General features: G+C 37.0%; 1 protein-coding gene across 9 annotated transcripts in view; it reads left to right on the top strand.

Annotated features, from left to right (window-relative positions):
- The window catches only part of CEP112 (centrosomal protein 112), a 401,294-nt gene that overhangs the window by 233,081 nt on the left and 143,184 nt on the right, over window positions 1-25,029 (top strand). For all 9 annotated transcript variants that reach the window (XR_007412846.1, XR_007412847.1, XM_049113963.1 and 6 more), the window contains one exon: window positions 14,784-15,014. Coding sequence is in view for 7 of the 9 variants with exons in the window: in XM_049113963.1 (XP_048969920.1) it covers window positions 14,784-15,014 (231 nt within the window). In the remaining 2 variants the exon portion in view is untranslated. The remainder of the gene's footprint in view (window positions 1-14,783; window positions 15,015-25,029) is intronic.

Here is a 25,029-nt window from a genome sequence, read left to right as displayed (position 1 = left end):
TGTCTTTGAGTTTTGTTGACTGTATCCTTTGCTGTGCAAAAGCTTCTTATCTTGATGAAGTCCCAATAGTTCATTTTTGCTTTTGTTTCTTTTGCCTTTGTGGATGTATCTTGCAAGAAGTTACTATGGCCGAGTTCAAAAAGGGTGTTGCCTGTGTTCTTCTCTAGGATTTTGATGGAATCTTGTCTCACATTTAGATCTTTCATCCATTTTGAGTTTATCTTTGTGTATGGTGAAAGAGAGTGGTCTAGTTTCATTCTTCTGCATGTGGATGTCCAATTTTCCCAGCACCATTTATTGAAGAGACTGTCTTTCTTCCAATGGATAGTCTTTCCTCCTTTATCGAATATTAGTTGCCCATAAAGTTCAGGGTCCACTTCTGGATTCTCTATTCTGTTCCACTGATCTATGTGTCTGTTTTTGTGTCATCAAGACACTGTCTTGATGACCACAGCTTTGTAGTACAACCTGAAATCTGGCATTGTGATGCCCCCAGATATGGTTTTCTTTTTTAAACTCAACACCAAAGAAACAAACAATCCAATCATGAAATGGGCAAAAGACATGAACAGAAATCTCACAGAGGAAGACATAGGCATGGCCAACATGCATATGAGAAAATGCTCTGCATCACTTGCCATCAGGGAAATACAAATCAAAACTACAATGAGATACCACCTCACACCAGTGAGAATGGGGAAAATTAACAAGGCAGGAAACAACAAATGTTGGAGAGGATGCGGAGAAAAGGGAACCCTCCTACACTGTTGGTGGGAATGTGAACTGGTGCAGCCACTCTGGAAAACTGTGTGGAGGTTCCTCAAACAGTTAAAAATATACCTGCCCTACGACCCAGCAATTGCACTGTTGGGGATTTACCCCAAAGATACAAATGCAATGAAACGCCGGGACACCTGCACCCCGATGTTTCTAGCAGCAATGGCCACTATAGCCAAACTGTGGAAGGAGCCTCGGTGTCCAACGAAAGATGAATGGATAAAGAAGATGTGGTTTATGTATACAATGGAATATTACTCAGCTATTAGAAATGACAAATACCCACCATTTGCTTCAACGTGGATGGAACTGGAGGGTATTATGCTGAGTGAAGTAAGTCAGTCGGAGAAGGACAAACATTATATGTTCTCATTCATTTGGGGAATATAAATAATAGTGAAAGGGAAAATAAGGGAAGGGAGAAGAAATGTGTGGGAAATATCAGAAAGGGAGACCGAACGTAAAGACTGCTAACTCTGGGAAACGAACTAGGGGTGGTAGAAGGGGAGGAGGGCGGGGGGTGGGAGTGAATGGGTGACGGGCACTGGGTGTTATTCTGTATGTTAGTAAATTGAACACCAAAAAAAAAAAAATCCAAGTATAAGAATAAATAAATAAAATCTTAAAAAAAAAAAAAGAAAGAATAGTCTCTTCTATTCCTATTTGGCAAGTGCTTCTGTCATGGACTTTTTTCAAATGTTTTCCTGTTTATTGTGATAACCATAAGACTTTTTTCTTTTAATACATTAATGGAATAAATCATATCATAGATTAATTTTTTACCATTACACCAACAATACTATGTCCCATCCAATTTTTTAAAAAGATTTTATTTATTCATAGAGAGAGAGAGAGAGAGAGAGAGGCGCAGAGACACAGGCAGAGGGGGAAGCTGACTCCATGCCGGGAGCCCAATGTGGGATTCCATCCCGGGTCTCCAGGATCACACCCTGCACTGAAGGCGGCGCTAAACTGCTGAGCCACCCGGGCTGCCCCCATCCAATTTTTAAGTGATGTATTAATGCTGGCTTAAATTTGCTAATGATTGTTGAGAGTGATCAATCTGAAATTTCCTTTTTTAGACATTTTAAATTGATGTTATGCTAGCCTTATAAATTGAGTTGCTGACTAATCTTTTTCTGTTCACTGAAAGAATGAATATGAGTGGATCATTTGTTTCTTAATAATTTGGTAGATCTAGGGGTGCCTGGGTGGGTCAGTCAGTTAAGTGTCTGACTTCGGCTCAGCTCATGATCCCAGGGTCCTGAGATGGAGCTCCGAGTTGAGGTCCCTGCTCAGTGGGATGCTTCTCCCTCTCCCTCTACCCGCCCCTGACTTGTGCTAACACTCTCATACTCTCTATCTCAATTAAATAAATAAATAAAATTTAAAAAATGATAATTTGGTAGATCTGGCCAGTAGAGCCATCTGGGCTTGATATTTCATTTCTGGAAAGATTTTGACTACTGTTTAAATATTTCTAATGGATACAGGATGATTCACATTTTCCAATTTTTAAGCCAGTTTTGGTAAATTTTTATAGTTTATAAATTTTTCCATTTCATTTAAATTTCATATTTATTGGCATTGATAGATTTATGAGGAATGTTAAACTTCTCTTGCATTCTCTATAACATGGCAATTACATATTTTATTTGTATACATTACTGGACTTGGCTTACTAATACTTTATTTAGGATTTTATGTCTGTGTTCATGAATGAGTTGGCATATAATTTTTATTTCTCTTGCTATTCTTGTCATCCTTTGGTATCAATATCATGATTTCTGAAATAGTTTGAGAGTACATTTCTGTATACTCTGCAAGAGGTTATAAAGACCAGAATGATCTATCTTCTGGGAAATTTTTTTAGAACGTACTTGGAAATTATGTAAGCTTAGAGTTTTCTTTGTAGGAAGATTTTTCACTATTCTTTCAATTTACTAGTTAGATTATTTTATTTTATTTCTTATTTTTGGCAGTTTAGGTTTTCCTAGGAATCTATTTCACTTTGGTTCTCCAATGATTGGCATAATATTTTTATGGTATGCCCTTTTTAATCTGTGATGGATTTGTAGTATTTTTTTTTTAATTTTAGTGACTATCTCTTTTTTTCCAGGTAATATTGCCACAACTTTATTTTCAGCCCCAATATTGTTTATTTGTGCCTTCTTTCTTGTTTCCTTTATCAGTCTTACCAGAAATTGTTTAATTTCTTAAATTGGCTTTTTATTAACAATTGGACTTTGAAAAATAGATAGCATGTTGTGGCTACATATTTCCTTCACTTTAGTTTCATCCTTCAGGATTTGGTAAATAATATTTTCATTATCAGTCATTTCTGAGAATTTTAATTTAAATGTTATAAATTTATTTTTATTGGGAAATATGTTAATATCAATCAATTTAAAAGTTACAAAAATAGATACAGTAAAATATCTCCCATGCACCCCGACTGTTGGCACTAACTCCCTCATGAAAAAAAAATGAAAAAAATGAAAAAAAAATGTTTTTGGTCTTCTTCCAGAAATCAATTCTAAGTACTTTAGTTTTTATCTTAATTTCATTTTGAACTATAAGGTATTTCTTTCTTTATTTTAGAAAGAGAATGTGGTGGGCGGGTGGGCAAAGGAAAGAGAGAATCTTAAGCAGACTCCACACCCAGCACAGAGAGAGCCAACACAGGACTTCATTTCACCTTCCTGAGATCATGACCTGAGCCAAAATTAAGGATCATACACTTAACCAACTGAGTCACTTAGGCGTCCTGAGACATGAGTTACTTAAAATGTATGTTTAAAATTTTGAAGTATGTAGGGAATTATTTTGGTTTTGTTCTTACTATTTTTGTCATGGTTCCAAATTTAATTGCAATCGTGTTAAGAATGGTTTTTGATACCACCATTGTTTTTGCAGTATGTTGACATTTAGGTTTTATGCTTGTATGTGTGTGTGTGTGTGTGTGTGTGTGTGTGTGTGTGAGAGAGAGAGAGAGAGAAGAGAGAGAGAGATGAAATCTACTAGAATGGTGAATTTTTCCATTTTCCCCTGTAGTTCCAGTAAATTTGTTGTATATATAATCTGAGTTTGTTTTATCACATGTATATAGTTTAGATGTATCTCTTTGGTGAATGAAATCTTTAAAAATAATAATTTAATGATACTCTATTTTGACAGTATCTTTGGTTAATATTTTACTGGCATAACTTTTTCCATTTCCTTAGTTTCAGTTTCTTCATGTCTTCAGTATGTCTCATTTAAAAAATGGATGAATTTTGATTTGTTTTAAAAATCTGAACTATCACACTCTTTTAGGTAGTAATTTTGGTCCATTTACACTTGTTGCAATTATTAATAGACCTTACTTTTTTCATCTTTCCCCCTTTTTTCTATGCTTCTTTCTTACCCTTTTTAAAATAGATTTTATTTTAAAAACATTTTTAGATTTACAGAGAAATTGAGAAGATAATATAAAAAGCTCCCATATGCCTTGTACCCAGTTTCCCCTATTACTAACATCTCATATTAGTATGATACATTGGATATAACTATGCACCAATATTGATAAATCACCTTTAACTAAAATCCATACCTTATTCAGATTTGCTTAGTTTTTAACCTAATGTCATTTTTTTGGTTCCAGGATCCCATCTAGAATATAACATTACATTTAGTTGTTATCTCTCCTTAGTCTCCTCTGCTATGATAGTTTGTCAGATTTTCCTTACTTTTGAGGACTTTGACAGTTTTGAGGAGTAACCATTAGGAATTTGTAAAATACCCTTCATTATAATTTGGAATTCTTCTGCAAGGAAGATTTGTTTATTCTCCCTCATTTTATTAATTTATTAAATCATTTATAGAGTATATTTTCATGGATATTTATTTTATTCTTTGGATATAGTCTAATCCTTTTTTCTCAAATTGTTCCAGCATTGGCCATTGGAAGGTCTTTCAGTTGGTTCCTGTATCAGCTGGTTCCATCCAGCGAGATGTTTGGATTCATCTTATGTATTTCCTGCCCATTCTTAGAATCAGTCATCTGTCCAAGGGCCACTGGTTCCTTTTATTGAAGAATGGTACTAGAACCCAAGATCTGGATGTTTGGTGTACTTGTTGCTACTGGGATGTAATTTACTGAATGTATTCTGTTTTTCCCTCACTTTGCCTGCTTTTAAGTTTTTCTCTTTGTCTTTTGTGTTCTGCCATTTCATTACCTAATATATAGATGTGGAGCTCTTTCCTTCCATTCCTTCCTTCCTTCCTTCCTTCCTTCCTTCCTTCCTTCCTTCCTTCCTCCCTTCCTTCCTTCCTTTTTTATCCTGGTTGATATTTATTCAACTCACTATTTCTGTGGATTTTTGCTTTTTCCCGTTCTGGAAAATTTTCAGTCATTTTTACATATGCTTTGTATCTTCTCTTCTCTGTCCCCTCCTTCTAGGAACTCTAGACGTATGTTAGATATTTTTATTTTACCTTCCAGAGCTTTAAACATCTCACTTATAGTTATTGTCTTCTGATACTAATATGTTGTATCCCTAGTAATTTATTAAGATCTTCCTTCTCTTTCACTATTTTTTGCTTCTGCTATGTTTAAACTGCTTTAACTCATCTATTCTATCTTTTATTCAAAAACCTTATTTTTTGGAATTTATATTTTTTCCCCTCAAATCTAGCAATTTTTGCATAATCTCTTCTGATTTACTAATTTTGTGATTCCATCTTTTGTTTTTTAAAATATTTAAGACATAATTATTTTATCTTATTTTCTGATAATTCTCATATTTGAAGTGCTTGCCAGTGGAAATCTATTTTTGCTGACTCATACCAATGATGTTTTGTTTTTTTTTTCTTTTCTGGATTCAGTAATTTTTCTACTATGAGCTCATTTTTGGTTTATCTTAATTTATGGAAAACTTGGAGACATTAAACCAAAGAAGCTTTTCTCCAGAGGGAATTTGTTTTAGCTTCAGGCAGGAGTAAATAACACTATGGAACTGGAACCACTTTAGGCCTATTCTAGGCTCTCTGACTTAATTCTGTGGAATCATGTTCAGCTCCCATATCCCTTGTCCCTGAAGCTGCAGTACCAATAAGGACATTTGTCTTCAAAGATGTCTTGCCATTTGGGTATGCTTACTGCTCATTATCCTATTTTTGGCCCATGTAGTTTATATATGTGTGATTTTTGTTTTGTTTGGTTTTCCCTTTGGATTTTTCCCTTACTTCCTATGAGCAAAGAAAGAAAACATTGTATTTTATACAGAATCTGGTTGTTTCATCTCGAGAGGGCCTCTCAGAATATCTAATTACCAAACTACCTGAAATAACCATCCTAAACCACCAATATTCCTGTCTCTTCCTTGCCTTCAACACACATTTAGTTGCTTAGCCCTTTTAATTCTACTTCTGAAATTGTATCACCCATTCTTGTCTGCTGGCCTTCTCCTCCCTGGTATCTCTAACCCATTATAGAAACCCATTCCACTTTAATCTTTCTTAATACAAATTCAGTGGTATTTCTTCTCTTACTATCCCCATATACTCCTCTCTAGCATCCAGTTGAGGTATCTTATTGGTCTTCCAGTGCCTTGGTTTAATATCTTCAATGTGTGCAGCAAATCTCTCTTTTCTGAGATTTCCCCTATCCTTTGATGTTCTGTTTTTCTTCTTCCGTGCAACTCATTCTTTCTGCCTGAAATGTCCTATATTTGTCCCTGACCCCAAGTGGTACTAATTTGTCTCTTAAAGTCCACCTCAGATGCATTCAATTTTATTCAGTTTTCCAGAATTCTTCCTAGCTCAAAAAAAAACTGTTCCCTCTTTTGAACTTTTATGACACTTTGTCTTCTCTTCTGGCTCTATGCCGTGTGTGTGTGTGTGTGTGTGTGTGTGTAGCTTATATATCACAGTCGAAAGTCTTTAGGAAAATTTTTTTTCTAGAAGTCACTTACAATGGCTTCTACATCATAGATGCTAACAAATAGTGAATTATATATAATTATAAATTAAAGAGTAGCACATTGGAAATATTTCAGCCAGTAGTGGTGATTGCTCATAAACTTTCTGTGAAAGTACAGAGTAACCTAATACATCAACTTATTAATGTATTGTTATTCCAAGATTACCTATAGAATAATTTTTCAATTTGCAAGATAGTCCAAATGATTCTTTCTTAACCATGAATGTGTTCCCAATTTAGCTACATTTTGCTTTCATAATTTGTATTTTTAAATTTTGTTTGGGACTGCTTTGATGATAATCCTGGCAATCCATAATCATTTATTAGGTGTTTCAAACTCTCAATTCTTCTGCCAAAATTATCAGATTCAGGGTGGTTTCAAGAGTCATTAGCTTTCCAAGGAAATTGGTGTGCATGTTTAGTGTTTTGGTGGGGTTTATTGTAATTCATCTTTTTATTATAAAATACACATAACATAAAATTTACCATCTTAACCATTTTGAAGTGTTCAACTTAGTGGCATTAAATACATTCACATTGTTGTGCACCCATCACCACATCCATCCTCAGAACTCTTATAAAATTCAAACTCTATGCCCTTTAAACGGTAATCCCCCAATCCTTCCCCCAGCCCCCAGCAACCACTATTCTACTTTCTGTCTTTATGATTCTGACTACCTTAAGCACCTCAAGTAAGTGGAATCAACAGCATTTGTCTTTTGGTGAGTGGCTTATTTCACTTAGCATAATGTCCTCAAGGTTCATCCATGTTGTAGCATAAGGCAGAATTTTCCTTCTTCCTTTAAGCTGAATAATATTGCTTCGTATGCAGAGACCACACTTTGCCTATCCATTTATCTGTTGATGGACATTTGGGTTGCTTCCATGTTTTCTGGTCTGTATGTTTTTAACTGTTAATTAAAATCAGCTTGATTAAAAGTTGTCCTTACAAAACATTATATGGTCTCATTCATTTGGGGAATATAAAAAATAGTGAAAGGGATTATAGGGAAAAGGAGAAAAAATGAGTGGGAAATATCAGTGAGGGAGACAGAACATGAGAGACTCCTAACTGGGAAACGAATAAGGGGTGGTGGAAAGGGAAGTGGATGGGGGTTAGGGTGACTGGGTGACAGGCACTGAGGGGGGCACTTGACGGGATGAGCCCTGGGTGTTATGCTATACGTTGGCAAATTGAACTCCACTAAAAAAAAAGTTGTCCTTACAGTGTTTCCTACAGATACAGCCTTTATTAATTTGTAAAATTTCTTTGTAATTCTACTCTTTTATATCAGTCAGACAGATGAAGCTTTCTAGCTCACTATTTATAATATTAAAGAAAAATGAACACATCTATTCTAGATTGATCTTGGCAGTTCCATCACTGTAGTTATCAGCACATGCTAAGGACTGAAATATTAAATACCCCAGGGAAGTCTTCAGCATTAGGTTCTTTCATTTAATGTTTATTTCTTCCATAATTAGTTGATACATTTTTCATTATAGTTTTTCTATTTGAAAACCATCATTGGACTAGTGCCAGTTTATACCAATGTGCCAGCAATTTAAAATACCGTCCTTAAATTATCATCACATTCCTAGTCAACTAATGAAAATATACAAAATTATGAAGTACAGCAGTAGCAAGGGTGTGGAGAAACAGGCCCATGTATCCACATTGTTCACACTAGAAATGGATTCATTGTTTCTGTAGAACAATCTGGAAAAAAAAGTTAGAAAGCTATTCTTTTGACCAAAGAATTTTGATAATATAACCTAAAAGCAAAATACCAGTGTAATTTATTCATAGATGTCTCATATATAATAATGACTAATGGGAAAAAGACAAATATCCAAGAATAATATGATTAAGTAAATTACAATATCCTGCAATGATGAAATATCAAAGAGCCACTAAAAGTGACAAATACACTAATAAAAAGGCAATGAAGAAGTAAAATTAGGTATAGGAAAAGGCAAAGTAAGACCCAGACAGTGATGATACCATTAAAAATATTTTTACGTACTTTGACAAAGATAGAAATTGAGTTTGAGTTGGTGTCAGTGGTTTTGGAAAGCAAACTTTTTTGCTCATTTTTTATTTTTAATAAAGACATTATGACCTTGCAACTGTGGGAGGCAATGTTGTTCTAATCATAGAGGTGCACAATAAGAATAAATTAATAAAATACAGTAAGTTTCATTCTTTATAAAAAGTTCTTACTAGTTTGATACAGTATAGTATGTGATAAAAAACAAAGGCTTTCAAATCAGACTAACTTAGATAAAATCTTTGCATGTCTCTTTTTCTTGGACTACATGTCTTAGTCTGTTTTGGCTTCTATAACAAAATACCACAGGCTGGGTGGCTTATAAATAACAGAAATTCATTTGTCACAGTTCTGGAGGCTGGGAAGTCAAAGATCAAGGCACCAGCATGGTTGTGTTCTGATGAGGACCCTCTTCTTGGTTCATAGCTAGCACTTTCTCACTGTATCCTCACATGGTGGAAAGGGCAAGGGGTCTCTTAGTTCCTTTTGAAAAGGCGCTAATCCCATTTTATAAAGGCACTAATTACATTCTAAAGACCCAAGATGACCTGTGTCCTTAAAAGAAGAGGAAAATTTGGATCCAGAGACACAGATACACAAAAAAGCCATTTGAAGTTGACGCAGAGATTGGAATGATGTGTCTACAAACCAAGGAATACCAAGGATTGCAAGCAGAAATGAGAAACTAGAAGGGAGGAGTGGAACAGATTCTCTCTCTCAGCCTTCAGAAGGAATCATCCCTGCCAGCACCTTGATCTCAGACTACTAATCTCTAGAACTGTGAGAGAGTAGTTGGCTGTTGCATTAAGCCACCTAGTTTGGGGTACTTGTGATCGCAGCCTCAGGAAACTAATATGCCCCATATGCTTGAGAATTAAGAAATATGCTTCTAAATGGTTTATATAAATAAACCATTTATATAAATAAACCAGAAAATAATAAAGGAAGTTAAAAAATATTTTGAGCTGAATGATAATACTATTTATCTACACCTGAGAGATTAAACCGATACAGTAGTTGGAGGCGGATTATAGTCTTAAGTCAATAAATCAGAAAATAAGAAAGGGTGGGGGTGACTGGGTGATGGGTACTGAGGGGGGCACTTGATGGGATGAGCACTGGGTGTTATTCTATATGTTGGCAAATTGAACACCAATAAAAAATTATTAAAAAAAAAAAAGGACAAGAAGAAAGTATAAAGATAAATGAGTTAGGGACACCTGAGTGGCCCAGCAGTTGAGCATCTGCCTTTGGCTCACAGCATGATCCCAGGGTCCTGGGATTGAGTCCCACATCAGGCTCCTTACATGGAGCCTGCTTCTCCCTCTACCTGTGTCTCTGTCTCTCTTGCTGAGTCTCTGATGAATAAGTAAATAAAATCTTTTTTTTCAATATTTTTTTTGTTTTGTATATTTTTTATTGGAGTTTGATTTGCCAACACATAGCATAACGCTCAGTGCTCATCCTGTCAAGTGCCCCCCTCAGTGCCAGTCACCCAGTCACCCCATCCCCCTGCCCACATCCCCTTCCACTACTCCTTGTTCGTTTCCCAGAGTTAGGAGTCTCTCATGTTCTGTGACCCTCTTTGATATTTCCCACTCATTTTTTCTCCTTTCCCCTTTTTTCCCTTTCACTATTTTTTATATTCCCTGAATGAATGAGACCATATAATGTTTGTCCCTCTCCGACTTACTTCACTCAGCATAATACCCTCCAGGTCTATCCACATGGAAGCAAATGGTGGGTATTTGTCATTTCTAAAGGCTGAGTAATATTCCATTGTGTATATAGACCACATCTTCGTTATCCATTCATCTTTCGATGGACACCGAGGCTCCTTCCAGTTTGGCTATTGTGGCCATTGCTGCTATAAACATTGGGGTGCAGGTGTCCTGGCGTTTCACTGCATCTGTATCTTTGGGGTAAATTGCCAGTTCGTAGGGTAACTGTATTTTGAACTCTTTGAGGAACCTCCACACAGTTTTCCAGAGTGGCTGTACCAGTTCACATTCCCACCAACAGTGCAAGAGGGTTCCCCTTTCTCCACATCCTCTCCAACATTTCTTGTTTCCTGTCTTGTTAATTTTCACCCTTCTTACTGGTGTGAGGGGGTATCTCATTGTGGTTTTGACTTGTATTTCCCTGATGGCAAGTGGTGCGGAGCATTTTCTCATGTGCTTGTTGGCCATGTTTATGTCTTCTTTGGTGAAATTTCTGTTCATGTCTTTTGCCCATTTCATGATTGGATTGTTTGTTTCTTTGCTGTTGAGTTTAATAAGTTCTTTATAGATCTTGGATACTAGCCCTTTATCTGATATGTCATTTGCAAATATCTTCTCCCATTCTGTAGGTTGTCTTTTAGTTTTGTTGACCGTTTCTTTTGCTGTGAAGAAGCATTTTATCCTGATGAAGTCCTAATATTTCATTTTTGCTTTTGTTTCCTTTGCCTTCATAGATGTATCTTGCAAGAAGTTGCTGTGGCCAGGTTCAAAAAGGGTGTTGCCCGTGTTCTCCTCTAGGATTTTGATGGATTCTTGTCTCACATTTAGATCTTTCATACATTTTGAGTTTATCTTTGTGTATGGTGCAAGGGAGTGGTCTAGTTTCGTTCTTCTGCACATGGCTGTCCAATTTTCCCAGCACCATTTATAGAAGATACTGTCCTTTTTCCAGTGGATAGTCTTTCCTGCTTTGTCGACTATTAGTTGACCATGGAGTTGAGGGCCCATTTCTGGGTTCTCTGTTCTGTTCCACTGATCTATGTGTCTGTTTTTGTGCCAGTACCACACTGTCTTGTTACAGCTTTGTAGTACAACCTGAAATCCAGCATTGTGATGCCCCTGGCTCTGGTTTTCTTTTTCAATATTCCCCGGGCTATTCGGGGTCTTTTCTGATTCCACACAAAGCTTAAGATTATTTGTTCCAACTCTCTGAAGAAAGTCCACAGTATTTTTATAGGAATTGCATTAAATGTGTAAATTGCCCTGGGTAGCATTGACATTTTTACAATATTAATTCTTCCAATCCGTAAGTATGGAATAGTTTTCCATCTCTTTGTGTCTTCCTCAATTTCTTTCAGGAGTGTTCTATAGTTTATAGGGTATAGATCCTTTACCTCTTTGGTTAGGTTTATTCCTAGGTATCTTATGCTTTTGGGTGCAATTGTAAATGGGATTGAGTCCTTAATCTCTCTTTCTTCAGTTTCATTGTTAGTGTATAAAAATGCCACTGATTTCTGGGCATTGATTTTGTATGCTACCACACTGCCAAATTGCTATATGAGTTCTAGCAATCTTGGGGTGGAGTCTTTAGGGTTTTCTATGTACAGTATCATGTCAACTGCAAAGAAGGAGAGTTTGATTTCTTTGCCAATTTGAATGCCTTTTATTTCTTTTTGTTGCCTTATTGCTGAGGCTAGGACTTCTAGTACTATGTTGAATAGCAGTGGTGAGAGTGGACATCCCTGTTGTGTTCCTGATCTTAGAGGAAAGGCTCCCATGAGAATGATATTTGCTGTGGGCTTTTCATAGATGGCTTTTAAGATGCTGAGGAATGTTCCCTCTATCCCTACACTCTGAAGAGTTTTGATCAGGAATGGATGCTGTATTTTGTCAAATGCTTTTCTCTGCATCTATTGAGAGGATCATATGGCTCTTGTTTTTTCTCTTGTTGATATGATCTATCACGTTGATTGCTTTATGAGTGTTGAACCAGCCTTCCATTCTGGGGGTAAATCCCACTTGGTCATGGCGAATAATCTTCTTAATGTACTATTGGATCCTATTGGCTAGTATCTTCTTGAGAATTTTTGCATCTGTGTTCATCAGGGATATTGGTCCATAATTCTCCTTTTTGGTAGGGTCTTTGATTTTGGAATTAAGGTGATGCTGGCCTCATAAAATGAGTTTGGAAGTATTTCATCCCTTTCTGTCTTTCAGAACAGCTTTAGTAGAATAGGTATTGTTTCTTCTTTAAACGTTTGATAGAATTCCCCTGGGAAGCCATCTGGCACTGGACTTTTGTGCCTTGGGAGGTTTTTGATGACTGCTTCAATTTATTCCCTGGTTATTGACCTGTTCAGGTTTTCTATTTCTTCCTGTTCCAATTTTGGTAGTTTGTGGTTTTCCAGAAATGTGTCCATTTCTTCTAGATTGCCTAATTTATTGGCATATAGCTGCTCATAATATGTTTTTAAAATCGTATTTCCTTGGTATTGGTTGTGATCTCTCCTTTTTCATTCGTGATTTTATTAATTACAGTCTTTTGTCTTTTGTTTTTAGTAAGGCTGGCTAATGGTATCTATCTTATTAATTCTTTCAAAGGACCAACTCCTGGTTTTGTTGATCTGTTCCACAGTTCTTCTGGTCTTTATTTCATTGAGTTCTGTTTGAATCTTTATTAACTCTCTTCTTCTGCTTAGTGTAGGTTTTATTTGCTGTTCTTTCTCCAGTTCCTTTAGGTGTGAGGTTAGCTTGTGTATTTGAGTTTTTTCCAATTTTTTGAGGGATGCTTATATTGCAATGTATTTCCCTCTTAGGTCTGCTTTTGCTGTATCCCAAAGATTTTGAACGGTTGTATCTTCATTTTCATTAGTTTCCATGAATCGTTTTAATTCTTCTCTAATTTCCTGGTTGACCCTTTCATCTTTTAGCAGGATGCTCTTTAACCTCCACATGTTTGAGTTTCTTCCAAATTTCTTCTTGTGATTGAGTTCAAGTTTCAAAGCATTATGGTCTGAAAATATGCAGGGGACAATCCCAATCTTTTGATATCGGTTGAGACCTCATTTGTGACCCAGTATGTGGTCTATTCTGGAGAAAGTTCCATGTGCACTTGAGAAGAATGTGTATTCAGGTGCATTCAGATGTAAAGTTCTATAAATATCTGTGAAATCCATCTGGTCCAGTGTATCATTTAAAGTTCTTGTTTCTTTGGAGATGTTGTGCTTAGAATATATGTCATTTGCAGAAAGTGCCATGTTGAAGTCTCCCAGTATTAGAGTATTATTATCTAAGTATGTCTTTACTTTGGTTATTAATTGATTGATATACTTGGCAGCTCCCACATTAGGGGCATAAATATTCTTGATTGTTAGGTCCTCTTGTGGGATAGATCCTTTAAGTATGATTATAGTGTCCCTCTTCATCTCTTACTACAGTCTTTAGGATAAACTAATTTATCTGATATGAGGATTGGTACCCCAGCTTTCTTCTGAGGACCATTTGAATGATAAATCGTTCTCCAACCTTTCATTTTCAGGCTGTAGGTGTCCTTAGGTCTAAAATGAGTCTCTAGTAGACAGCAAATAGATGGATGTTGCTTTTTTATCCAGTATGAAACCCTGTGTCTTTTGATGGGATCATTTAGCCCATTCACGTTCAGAGTTACTATTGAAAGATATGAATTTAGTGTCATCATAATACCTATTCAGTCCCTGTTTTTGTGAATTATTTCTTTGGGCTTCCTCTTTCTTTTACAGAGTCCCCCTTTATATTTCTTGCAAAGCTGGTTAGGTGGTGTAAATAAATAAAATCTTCTAAAAAAATGTGTTAAATACTGAAAATAAATCAAGAGAAGGAATATAAAGTAAACCCAAGAATATAGCATGCATCATGAAGTAAGATCTGATATCAATGAAATAAAAACAAAAATACCATAGCAAATACTAGATGAATCTTAGGAATATAATGTTGAATATTTGAAAAAGCACATTGCATGAGAATACATTTACATAGTACTCCATTTACATAGATATTTGAAGCAAATAGAACTAAACATGTTGTATATGGTAAAACATTCTAGGTAGAATTTTATGTCTAAGCTAGGAGAGAATGGCATGGGATGGGAGAATAAGTGATGAGGGTAAAGAAAGAGGGAAGGAAGGAGAGAGAAAGGAAGGAAAGAGTGAACTTGTATGTTAACCTTTTGCGATTCTCCTTTTATGATTTTTCCCATTCATATCCTCTACCCATTTTTCCATTTTTAAACACAAGGTTATTGCTGACATGGAGGCCCAAGTTCATAAGCTGAGAGAAGAGCTGATTCACGTGAACTCCCAGCGGAAACAGCAGCTAGTAGAGCTCGGTCTTCTTCGTGAAGAGGAAAAACAAAGAGCTGCGAGGGACCACGAGACTACTGTCTACAAACTGAAGGCTGAGTCAGAAAAGATGAAGATGGAGCTGAAAAAGACTCATGCTGCTGAGACAGAAGTGACTTTGGAAAAGGTGAGCTATCTAGCTGAGTTTGTACAGGCCCCTGAAACCTGTGCTTGGACCACACTGCTGCCACCTTGCACCTAATCTCGAAAATGTGGTAGGCATAGAACTACTGAAATTTACCAACTGTTCAAATGAGCAATTTAACTATCTTGCTATATGTTTAAGCTCCACAAAAATAATCCAGGGAGTTAGATTTCCTATTTTCCCTTAATGTCCATGGAGAGGATAGTGTGGAATATCCCATTCCATAATGATTAAATGCACATTGTGATAAAACAATGTGTAATATTGTCCAGTATTGTACTGAGTAGGCATATTTGGGCTGTAGCCCTAAGTTTTCCTAGGCTAAGTCTAGGTTTCAGATCTTTCTTCAGTTTTCTAATAGTCATTTCTCTATTTCACAATCTTTTGGAACTTTGTAACAGCATAATGTAAATGATGACATAGTTTCCCAGATTACTATTTCAAATTAAGGAAAGTTTCTTTTGAATTGATACATTTTTGATATATATGTCAATATAATGTTTGCACATCTTGGGTTGACTGAATTTCCAGGTACAATCTCAAATATTCTTTCACTGTTCTAGAAAGGAAGAAACTTTTTAATTGGGTAGTAAATGTGAATTGCTATTAATCATAGCAACTATCAGTTGCCTTTTTAGTTCCTTTAGACCAATCTAATCTTGAGATCGAAGAACTTGAAAATGGTAATCTAAGAATCTTCCAGTTCTGCTTACTTTTTTTTACCTTTTCTTCATCTTTAAATGTTATGCCTTCATAAAACACACACCACCATTCTAAGCACTGCTCCATTAGTTTTACATGGATTGTGATCCTAAGGTGCTTCTTTTATAGTATCTTAATTTATCTGAGACTCAGATTTCAGCAGACTTTGCCCTTGGCAGCATAGTTCTGAACCCAGAAATAAATAAGAAGAAAATTCTAAAGAGGCAGAAGTGAGCCTGGCTTCTTAGAGGAAAGCAAGAAGGCTGATATGGCCAGAAATGGAGACCAAAGAGAAGGAGGAGAAGGAGGTAATGAAGTCAGGGAAGAAACCTCAGGGGATGAACCTCAGGGTTTTTGCTCTGACTCTCTGGGAGTCAGGAGGCTTCACAGGTTTTGAGCAATGAAGTAGAATGTGTTGGTTCACATTTGAATAGGATCTCTCTGTGCATGCTGAGAAGAGACTGAATTGAGGACAAGAAAGGAAGTAGGGAGACTAGTTAAAAGGCCACTGCCAGAACTTAGACCGGTTGACAGAGGCTCTGCCTGGGCAACAGCAGCCAAGGGTGAAACCTGATGAGAGTCAGATTAGTTTCTAAAGGTGGAACTGATGGCATCCTCTATTGGTTCTGATGTGAGGCGGAAGACAGAAAGAGAGAGGCATGCTGTTGAGCAGTCAAGGGTGATTCCGAGGAGACTTGCTGGAGCCAGTGGACCAATGGAGTCAGCCTTCTGGCAGCTGAAGGAAGATGGCTGAAGCAGGAGGCAGGGCCACTGGCGGTGGGTTCCAGTTGAGATGCCTTTTACACATCTTAGAAAAGTTCCTTATCTGGACAGTTTTACCCTCCAATGATAGCAGATCAATGAGACTGATGAAGAGTGAAAATAGTATTCTCTCTTTTGACTCTTTTTTTTTTTTAAGACTTATTTGTATATTTTAGAGGGAGAGCATGTGCAAGCAGGGGGGAAGGGCAGAGGGAGAGGGAGACAAGCAGACTCCACACTGAGTAAAGAACCCCATGCAAGGCTCTATCCCAGGACCCTGAGGCAAAATCACATGTTGAATGCTCAACCGACAGAGCCCCCCAGGCACCCCTCTCTCTGGCGACTCTTATCATGCCTTGCCTTGGCTCCATTTGTCTCTGCCAACAGCTCGAGGTATTTCTAAATGTTCTTAAATGGCATGTGTACCAGTGCATACTAATTTAAGGAAATTGGACATAACAAAGCCAGACTTATAAAACATACAAGTTTGGCCTTAATTTTCTTTCATTACATATTCACATTTCAAATGTGTCTCTTTAGTAGAAGATGAACTTTTTCCAGTATAGGTTTATATGTGTTGTAACTAATTAGCAGGTTACAGAAAATGAAAAAAAAAATCAGTATTAGAAACCATTAGTGATTCATTTGGCAAACATTTCTGGAAACTCTTCTATAACCCAGAAAGGCATTATCCCAGACACTGTGGGGATACACAGGAAAAAGAAAAAAAAAAGGCACTGTTCTCAAGGAATCATAAAATAATAGTGACGCCAAGACATACACAGGTACAAAAATGACTATGATGCAAGGTGGAGTGTGAATTGGGGGAAATTATTCCTATTAAGGTAATGAGGGAAAATTAACTGGAAGAGATGTTGTTTTTACTAGATATCAGTAATAGATATGCAAGATGGCATTCTAAGCCAAAGGAATAACAACAGCAAGAGCAAAGCCATTTACATGCATGGCATAGAGGTTAATCAAAGGGAGTGATTAGTTCAGGCTAAAAGATAGCTCAAGATCACTGAAAGTCTCCCAAACTGTAGTAGTATTTTAGCTTCATTGGGTAAACAATAAGGAGCTGCCAAAAGTTGTTAAGCCCTGAATGTCAAGATTCAAGTGTTTCTTAGGAAAATCTTTCAGATGCCCTCTCAGTAGGAGTTGGTGGGGACCAGATTCACGCAGGCAGGAGGCCCCTGAGGGCACGTTTGAGGAGCTGGAGGGCAGTGAGAGCATAGCAGTGACAAAGGGGACATGTTTGAAAATCATTTCAGAAATGGCATTGATTATAGTTGTGAGGTTGATTAGACTTGTGAAATATAACCCGACTGTTCATAAATCAGGAAGGTAGAAGTCTGGTTTGGGGAGGAAGAAGGTATGTACCGCGATGAACTTGTTGGCTTTGAAGTGCCTCTGCTCTGCCCAGCTGTGATGTTCTCTAGCTGTGGAAAGAACGTTTGTAGATAATCATAAGAGAAGGCAGGACTGGAACAAACAGCTGTAAGGGTCACCCACAGAGAGGGCCTGTTCAAGAGAGGGTTACAGGAAGAAAACAGGCAGCTGTGAAGGAAGAATTTCATTGAAGAGGTCAGGGAGGAAACAGTCAAAGAAGGGTCCTCAAGGTAAGAGGAATCTGAGAAGAATGTATTTTCATGGAAACGAAGAGAATATTTAGAAAGGTGGATTTTCAAGAATGTGACAGAAAATCAGGAAGGCTGAGGGTGGAGGAAAGGTCCCGGGATTTGAAAATGAGAAGTCATTGATGATCTTGGATAGAGCCCTGAAAGGAATACTGTGGACAGAAACAGAGTCTCAGTAGATAAGTGTGGCAGTGGAGATTCGTGAATATGTCTGGTATTAAAAGGAAGGTGTAGTTCTTAAGGGAGTATATTTTTAGGCTGAAATTGTGTTGCAGTACACAAGAAGAGACTAATGGAGAGCTATTGCTTAGTGATGCAGAGAGCCATAGACACCGGAGGGCCACCACCTGAGGCAGGAAGGTGTGGATGGAAGACCAGCACAGGCCCACCCTCACTCCTTGGCCACAGGCATCCAGCCTCAGGAGACCTTGGCCTGTTCCTGGAGTAGGCCTAGTGCTCTCCTTCCTCCAGGCCTTGACACCTGCCACCCCTCTGTCGGGATGTTCTTCCCCCAGATTTTCTGTGGCCATCTTCCTTCTCCTCACTCTGTACTGCTCCATATCCTTCCCTGACCTCTCTCTCTAAAGTTGTGTCCAGCTCTACCACCTTCAGTGGTCCCATTGTCTTCATAGCTCATCTCATTATCTGGACTCATCTTTTCATTTTTCTGATTGTTTATTTTCTATTCATCCGCATCCCCCACATTAGAATATAAGCTCTTTTAGCAGGACCTTGTCTGCCTTGTTCACTTCTGTACTGCTAGTGTTTAGAAAACTTGGCACCTGATAGGTACCCTCCTAGCATATACTGAGTGAGTGAATTATAGGAGCCATGACTTCCAAGGAGGGAGGAAGGAAGGAGAGAACTGGTAAAGATACAAGGGGGTCTGTGATGAGACTTGCAAGGACCTTCTATCTGATATCATCTATGCTTTTAGTAAAGAATAGCATTCTTATGAGTAAGGAATTCCAGGAGAAGTGAAATAGCCAGGCTTTGGGCTGGGCTGGAATGTGGCTAGAAGGAAGCAGGTGTAAGGGAATTTGCCCAGATAGAATTGGAGTTCTGCAGATACAGAAGGGAGGATGGCAGCATGAGTCTGGAAGAATGGAATGCTCCTGAATTGAACTGAGAACCCAAGTAGCACAAGAAGATAGAAATGGTGTTTTAGCATGGTAGCACTTTAGCCCCCATGGTTAAAGGGGCCAGCAGGGTTCATCAGGACATAGGAACGTGTTGGCAGATGGAGAGTCTGGAGAAAGGGATGAGAGCATTACCTAGGCTAGTGTTCAGTGCCATGAGTTTAGTTTTTGTTGAGTTGGTGGAATTAACCAATCCCAAGGTCCAATGATAAAATACAAGTGCTGAGCTCTTAATGTGAAAAGCAATTTGTATTTCTGATTGACAAATGTTTTTACTTAACTAATGAAAGGAGTTCAGCATTTCTAAGTGCAGGAAGACCTGGCTGAGTTCCCTGAAAGCAGTCCTTGTGAAATGCTGGTTTCTAAAGCCCCAGGATCATGCGTTGGCGTCTCCTCCAAAGCAGATACTGATAAATGTTGAGAAAATGAGAGAATGATGATGAACTGAGAAATTCAGCCTAGCTATGGGAATGGTAATATGAATAAATAAGTCATTGGTTTTGATTCATCCACATTTGATTTCAACCCATATAAATACTTTAGATGAGACAGGATACATCTTTATATTCACATCTTTTTTTTTTTTTTTTTTTTTTAGTGTGGTAATTTCTTCCATGTTACTTAGTAAACTAAATGTATTGCATAAAATATTTTTCAGACATAGTTTTATTTTTTTGTACACGCATCAGTAGAGTTCTTAATATGAGAACCTGAATTAACACTAGTAAACTGGTAGAGAATCCTGTTGCTGCCTGTTGTGCGATTGTGAGTGCTACTTGAATTCTTCTACTGTATTTTATAAAAGGTTTAATGTTTTATCATGTTTAAATCTGCAAACTAAAATGTTTGCCAGAAGCCCAGAATCCTGTCAGAATTGAGGGGTTTAGAAATTAATTTTCTCTCATAAAATTGAGGTTCAGAGAGGAAAATAACACCAGAATAATAAATAATCTGGACAGAACATTCCCTGTGGGTCTGGGTTGTGCCACTGGACTTACAATGTTGAGGATATGAAGGAATCCCTGAGTCCCTACCTGTGTCTCTGTCAGCAGCAGCTCAGGCCTTGCCGACATCTTCGGTGGCTTTAAAAGAAGCATGAAATCCTCCAGCAGGTCACAAGACATGAAATAGAGATTCCAAAAGAGTCAGTGATTGACATTTGCAAAGTGAAAGCTTCTTTTCTCACCTTTTAAAAATCTTTTTAAACCAAACTGAAACAGAGTCCACAAAAAACATGAGCCTTTGAAAAATTAGACTGTTACTAGGTGATGGTAGTGGGTCATTTTCAGAAGTTTGATTAAAACTTTGGTATTTATAATTTACCATTGTTTCAGAAATCTACTCAGTTATTTTTTAAATAACCTTTCTTGAAATAAGAAGCTATTTTAGAAAATATGGGAAACAGAGAAGTGTAAAATTTCCTGTTACTACCACCAACTAGAGATAACCAATAGTGATAATTTAATGTATGTGTAAAATTGCTATGTGAGTTTAGCGGACTGAGATCACACTAAATAAACAGTGCAGTGTTTTGCTTTTTTGAAAAGTCATACAAAGAATATTCCAATGTCATTGGAGATTCTTTGAAAATATAGTGTTCGTTGTTTCATGATATTCCATTTTATGGATGCAGCATAGTGTATTGGAGTATTCTCTTATTTTTAAACATTTAGCTTTTAAAAAATTGCCTACATTGATGCAGAGATGAACATCTTCATATGTATATTTTTGTCAACATTTCCATTGTTTTTGTCTTAGGTTAAGATCCCAATAGAATTAGAGGGTCAGATCGCTTTTCCGAAAAGTTGTACTATTTTATATTTTCCACAACAGAATATCCATTTTATCTAGCCAATCCTTACCACTAATACTTTTCTTTAATTTTTGGTATTTTTTTGTTAAAAATAATTTGTTGTTCTTAATTTACGTTTTAATATTTTTTTTAATTTTTTATTTATTTATGATAGTCACAGAGAGAGAGAGAGAGAGAGGCAGAGACACAGGCAGAGGGAGAAGCAGACTCCATGCACTGGGAGCCCGATGTGGGATTCGATCCCGGGTCTCCAGGATCGCGCCCTGGGCCAAAGGCAGGCGCCAAACCGCTGCGCCACCCAGGGATCCCTCTTCTGTTAGTGTTCTAATGTTTTTCTTATCGCCTTACAGGATGAAAAAATTCTTACCTTTGTGGCAGATATTTTTGGTGCTTGCCTTTTATTATCATTTAACTTTATGATACACAAAAGATCTTATTTGTGTTTAGTGTAAATTCATCCATCATTTCCTTTGTGAATTCTCTACTATAAGTAGTTATTGTAAGCTTCACAAAATTTGAAAACATATTAAAAATTAAATATTTAAAAATATAGGAGCACATCAAACATTTTCCACACCGTACTCTACTGAGTAGAAAGCACTTGTGAAACTGACATAGCATTTACCAGCTTGGGTTCCTGGTCTGTAATTTTAATAGTGTCTGAAGGATTATACTGGAATTGTGCCAACCTGAAGTCATTAAAAGGCTTTGAGCAACAATTCAGCATCTTTTTCAAATTTAAGAAAAGCTCCATATGGCATAATTATTCAAAGCTAAGGTCATAGAAACTACTTAAACCTTTGAAATTTATAATTAAAGGATTAATATTAACTTATGAAGACATTGTCATTTTGGCTTAAAATGGATTTCTAATCTCAATTCTGTTCCCTTTGCTTTGATCTTTTCCCTGACTTTTTCCTTTGCTAAAAATATGAAGTTTTATATCCTTAAAATTTTAAATTAAATATTATCCTCAAACAGTTCAGACTTACAAAAATTGATTGACAAACAACATCCATCTCATTTTTATATAATTTCACAAATGTTGATGAATTTCTAGTTGGCATTTGCCTGTGACTGCAGCTTGATAGAATGGACCACAGTGATACATCTCAAAATAACAGTAAATTGATTCACAAAAGAAAAACATGCACAAATGACAATTTGGAAAACCATGAGTGTGTACATAATTTGAATGTGATGAACTGGTGTTCATTTATATCAAGGTTTAGAATTTTAAAGTGTCTTCAGAGTACCTCCACTGTAAACCTTCTTGGAGTGGTGAAAGCGGCTATGGCCTTGTTTCATACCAAAGCTAAGACTTTTTTTGTCATTTTGACAATATCTACAAAGCAGTCAAAACCAAATATTTTATTTTATTTTATTTTATTTATTTTAAAGATTTTATTTGTTTATTTATGAGAGACACATAGAGAGAGGCAGAGACACAGGCAGAGGGAAAAGCAGGCTCCATGCAGGGAGCCCGATGTGCGACTTGATCCCGGGACTCCAGGACCATGCCCTGGGCTGAGGCAGGAGCTAAACTGCTGAGCCACCCAGGAATCCCCCTCAAACCAAATATTTTAGTTAAATCAGTTTATGTATCTCCTATGTAACAGGAGGAATTGTGTGTTTCTTAGAGACACAGTTTTGCATCTATCCCCAGCTCTCTCCTACTTTTTGTGGTTCTGATGTGAGGCACCTGTTTCACAATGATTCTACTAAATAAATGCTGGAATAATGTCTGGGGTGTCTGTTTATTAAACAAAAAGAGCCACTATTGGATATTTACATTGTCAAGCTTTTACCATCCCGACCTGAATGCAGGGCTGCGGAGCTCAATGCAGAGAGCAATGGGCACTCCCTACTGAATGCAGCTCTCGCTGTTTCCCAGAGAATCTTTTGCTGATTCTCCCTCTGCCTCTTTGCTGCATATTAAAAAGCACTTTTATTTCCTGGCAATCTGGGAGAGCAGATCAATAGCTTAACTTCAAAGTTGAGTTTCCTAGGCTTAGATAGCTATGTTTTACTTACAGAAAATTTAAAGCAGTATAGTCTATGTTAAGGCTATTTCATAATAAAATCTAGAAGTGTAAATTTATTTTTAAAGTAAATATTTACAATTTATAAGGTCAGCCCTCCCTTGCCTTTCTCTGACCTAACTTTCTAATATTCTAATGGCATCATTATAAATGTAAGTCCTGCCATTCACCAGAAGTTGTTGGTTTTATCCTTTAGGGTTTTCTTAAGGGAAAAAATTTCTACCTAGAATAAAGGGAAGTTATCTTAGGTCAGGGTAGCAAAAGATGGTATTTTGACTTGAGAAGCTGTTGAAAACGAACAATTTATTTGGCTTCTTCAGAGATTGATATCCCAACTGAGAGAATTGAGAGTAAAATAAGCAGGTATTTGTGCCCAAAGGTACACACACTTGTATGTGTGTTCATTTTGGTTTTTGTGAGTTTCTTTGGTATGTGTTGTGTGTGTGCATTCATGTGTGTGTTTCAGATTAGCAGTGATAATTGTACAAAGCTTTCAATCCTTTTCGGCTTCATAGCCAAACCTATAGGAGTCTTATTGGCAGTGAATCATTTTTTCATAACATGGAAGAAAATAAAATAAAATAAATATGTATTCCATTAGTATCTTCAACAATGATGAAGTGATTACAAATAAGAACAGAAAGAATATTTTATGGCACTGTCTCAATGGTTTACCAGAAGTGGGGGGCCTATACGTCCCAACTTGCCTGGGAAGGTCCCAGTTTGCACCTGTTGTTCCAGGATCCTGAGTGATTTAACATTCCCCACCTCTTCCACTCTTAAACATGTCCTAACTTGCATGTTAAGCTCTGTGATCACCCTATGTGCTTTTTATGTAAAGGAGGTATCCTTTCTCTTTTATATATCCTATAATTTAATTATTGAACATCATAATGCTGACTACATATATTTTAAATGAGTGCCTTTTTGAAAGTAATACTGAACTTAGATTATATGTAACTAGACTCTAATTATTTTAATATCCGGACTAGCCTTCATCTGATATTTTTTTCTATACCATGCCAACATTTCAGTAGCATTTGATGAACTTAGAATGAAAGTATTTTCCATTTGTTAGCAGACTTAGATTGGAATAAAGAAGCAGAGCCTCACTGTCCATATTCCTGCCTGTTTTGTTTAGAGATTTTCTAGGAAGGGAGGGCAGAGGGTGAGCTGATTGATGGGCATTCGGTGTTAGGCACAGAGTGTCTGATGTCACAGAGGGGTCAGAGGGCATGGCACATTGGAAGAGCTCTGGGCTGAGAGTCAAGTGTCAGTCTAATCATTGTTCATAATGGAAGGGAGGCAATTATTCCCTGTGGTATGGGGTTTCCTAATTCAATATTGTGAGGATTAAATTAATAATCGAATGGAGCACCTGGGTGGCTCAGTCAGTTAAGCAGCTGCCTTTGGCACAGGTCATGATCCCAGGAAGGGCCAGAGTCAGGCTCCCTATTCAGCGGGGAGTTTGCTTCTCCCTCTTCCTCTGCCTTTGCTCCCTGCTCCCGTGTACTCTCTCTCTCTTTCTCTTTCTCTTTCTCTCTCTCAAATAAGTAAATTTTAAAAAATAATAATAATTGAAAATGGTCAATTAATTTACTAAATTGAATACATTATGGGACCCAGTAAAAATAAAGTATATGACCAGAAAAACTACAGTTGGTTTAAATATACCTCTTTATCCTCACAAGCAATCAAGGGAAATACTAATTAAGATAAGATACTATTTTTCATGTATTGAATAAACAAATTATTTTAAATGATACTGGCATCACTTTTAATTAATAATACCAAATACCAAAGGTGTAATGAATAGATACTCCAAAATATTATTAGTTAGAACATAAATTGGTACAACCTGCCTGAAAGCCTTTAGTTATCTATATTGTGGACTTCTAA

This window comes from Canis lupus, chromosome 9 (genome assembly GCF_003254725.2).
Source record: "Canis lupus dingo isolate Sandy chromosome 9, ASM325472v2, whole genome shotgun sequence".
NCBI lineage: Eukaryota > Metazoa > Chordata > Mammalia > Carnivora > Canidae > Canis > Canis lupus.
Note: the sequence above shows the minus strand (reverse complement) of the source record. Positions and strands in the feature narration are given on the sequence as shown.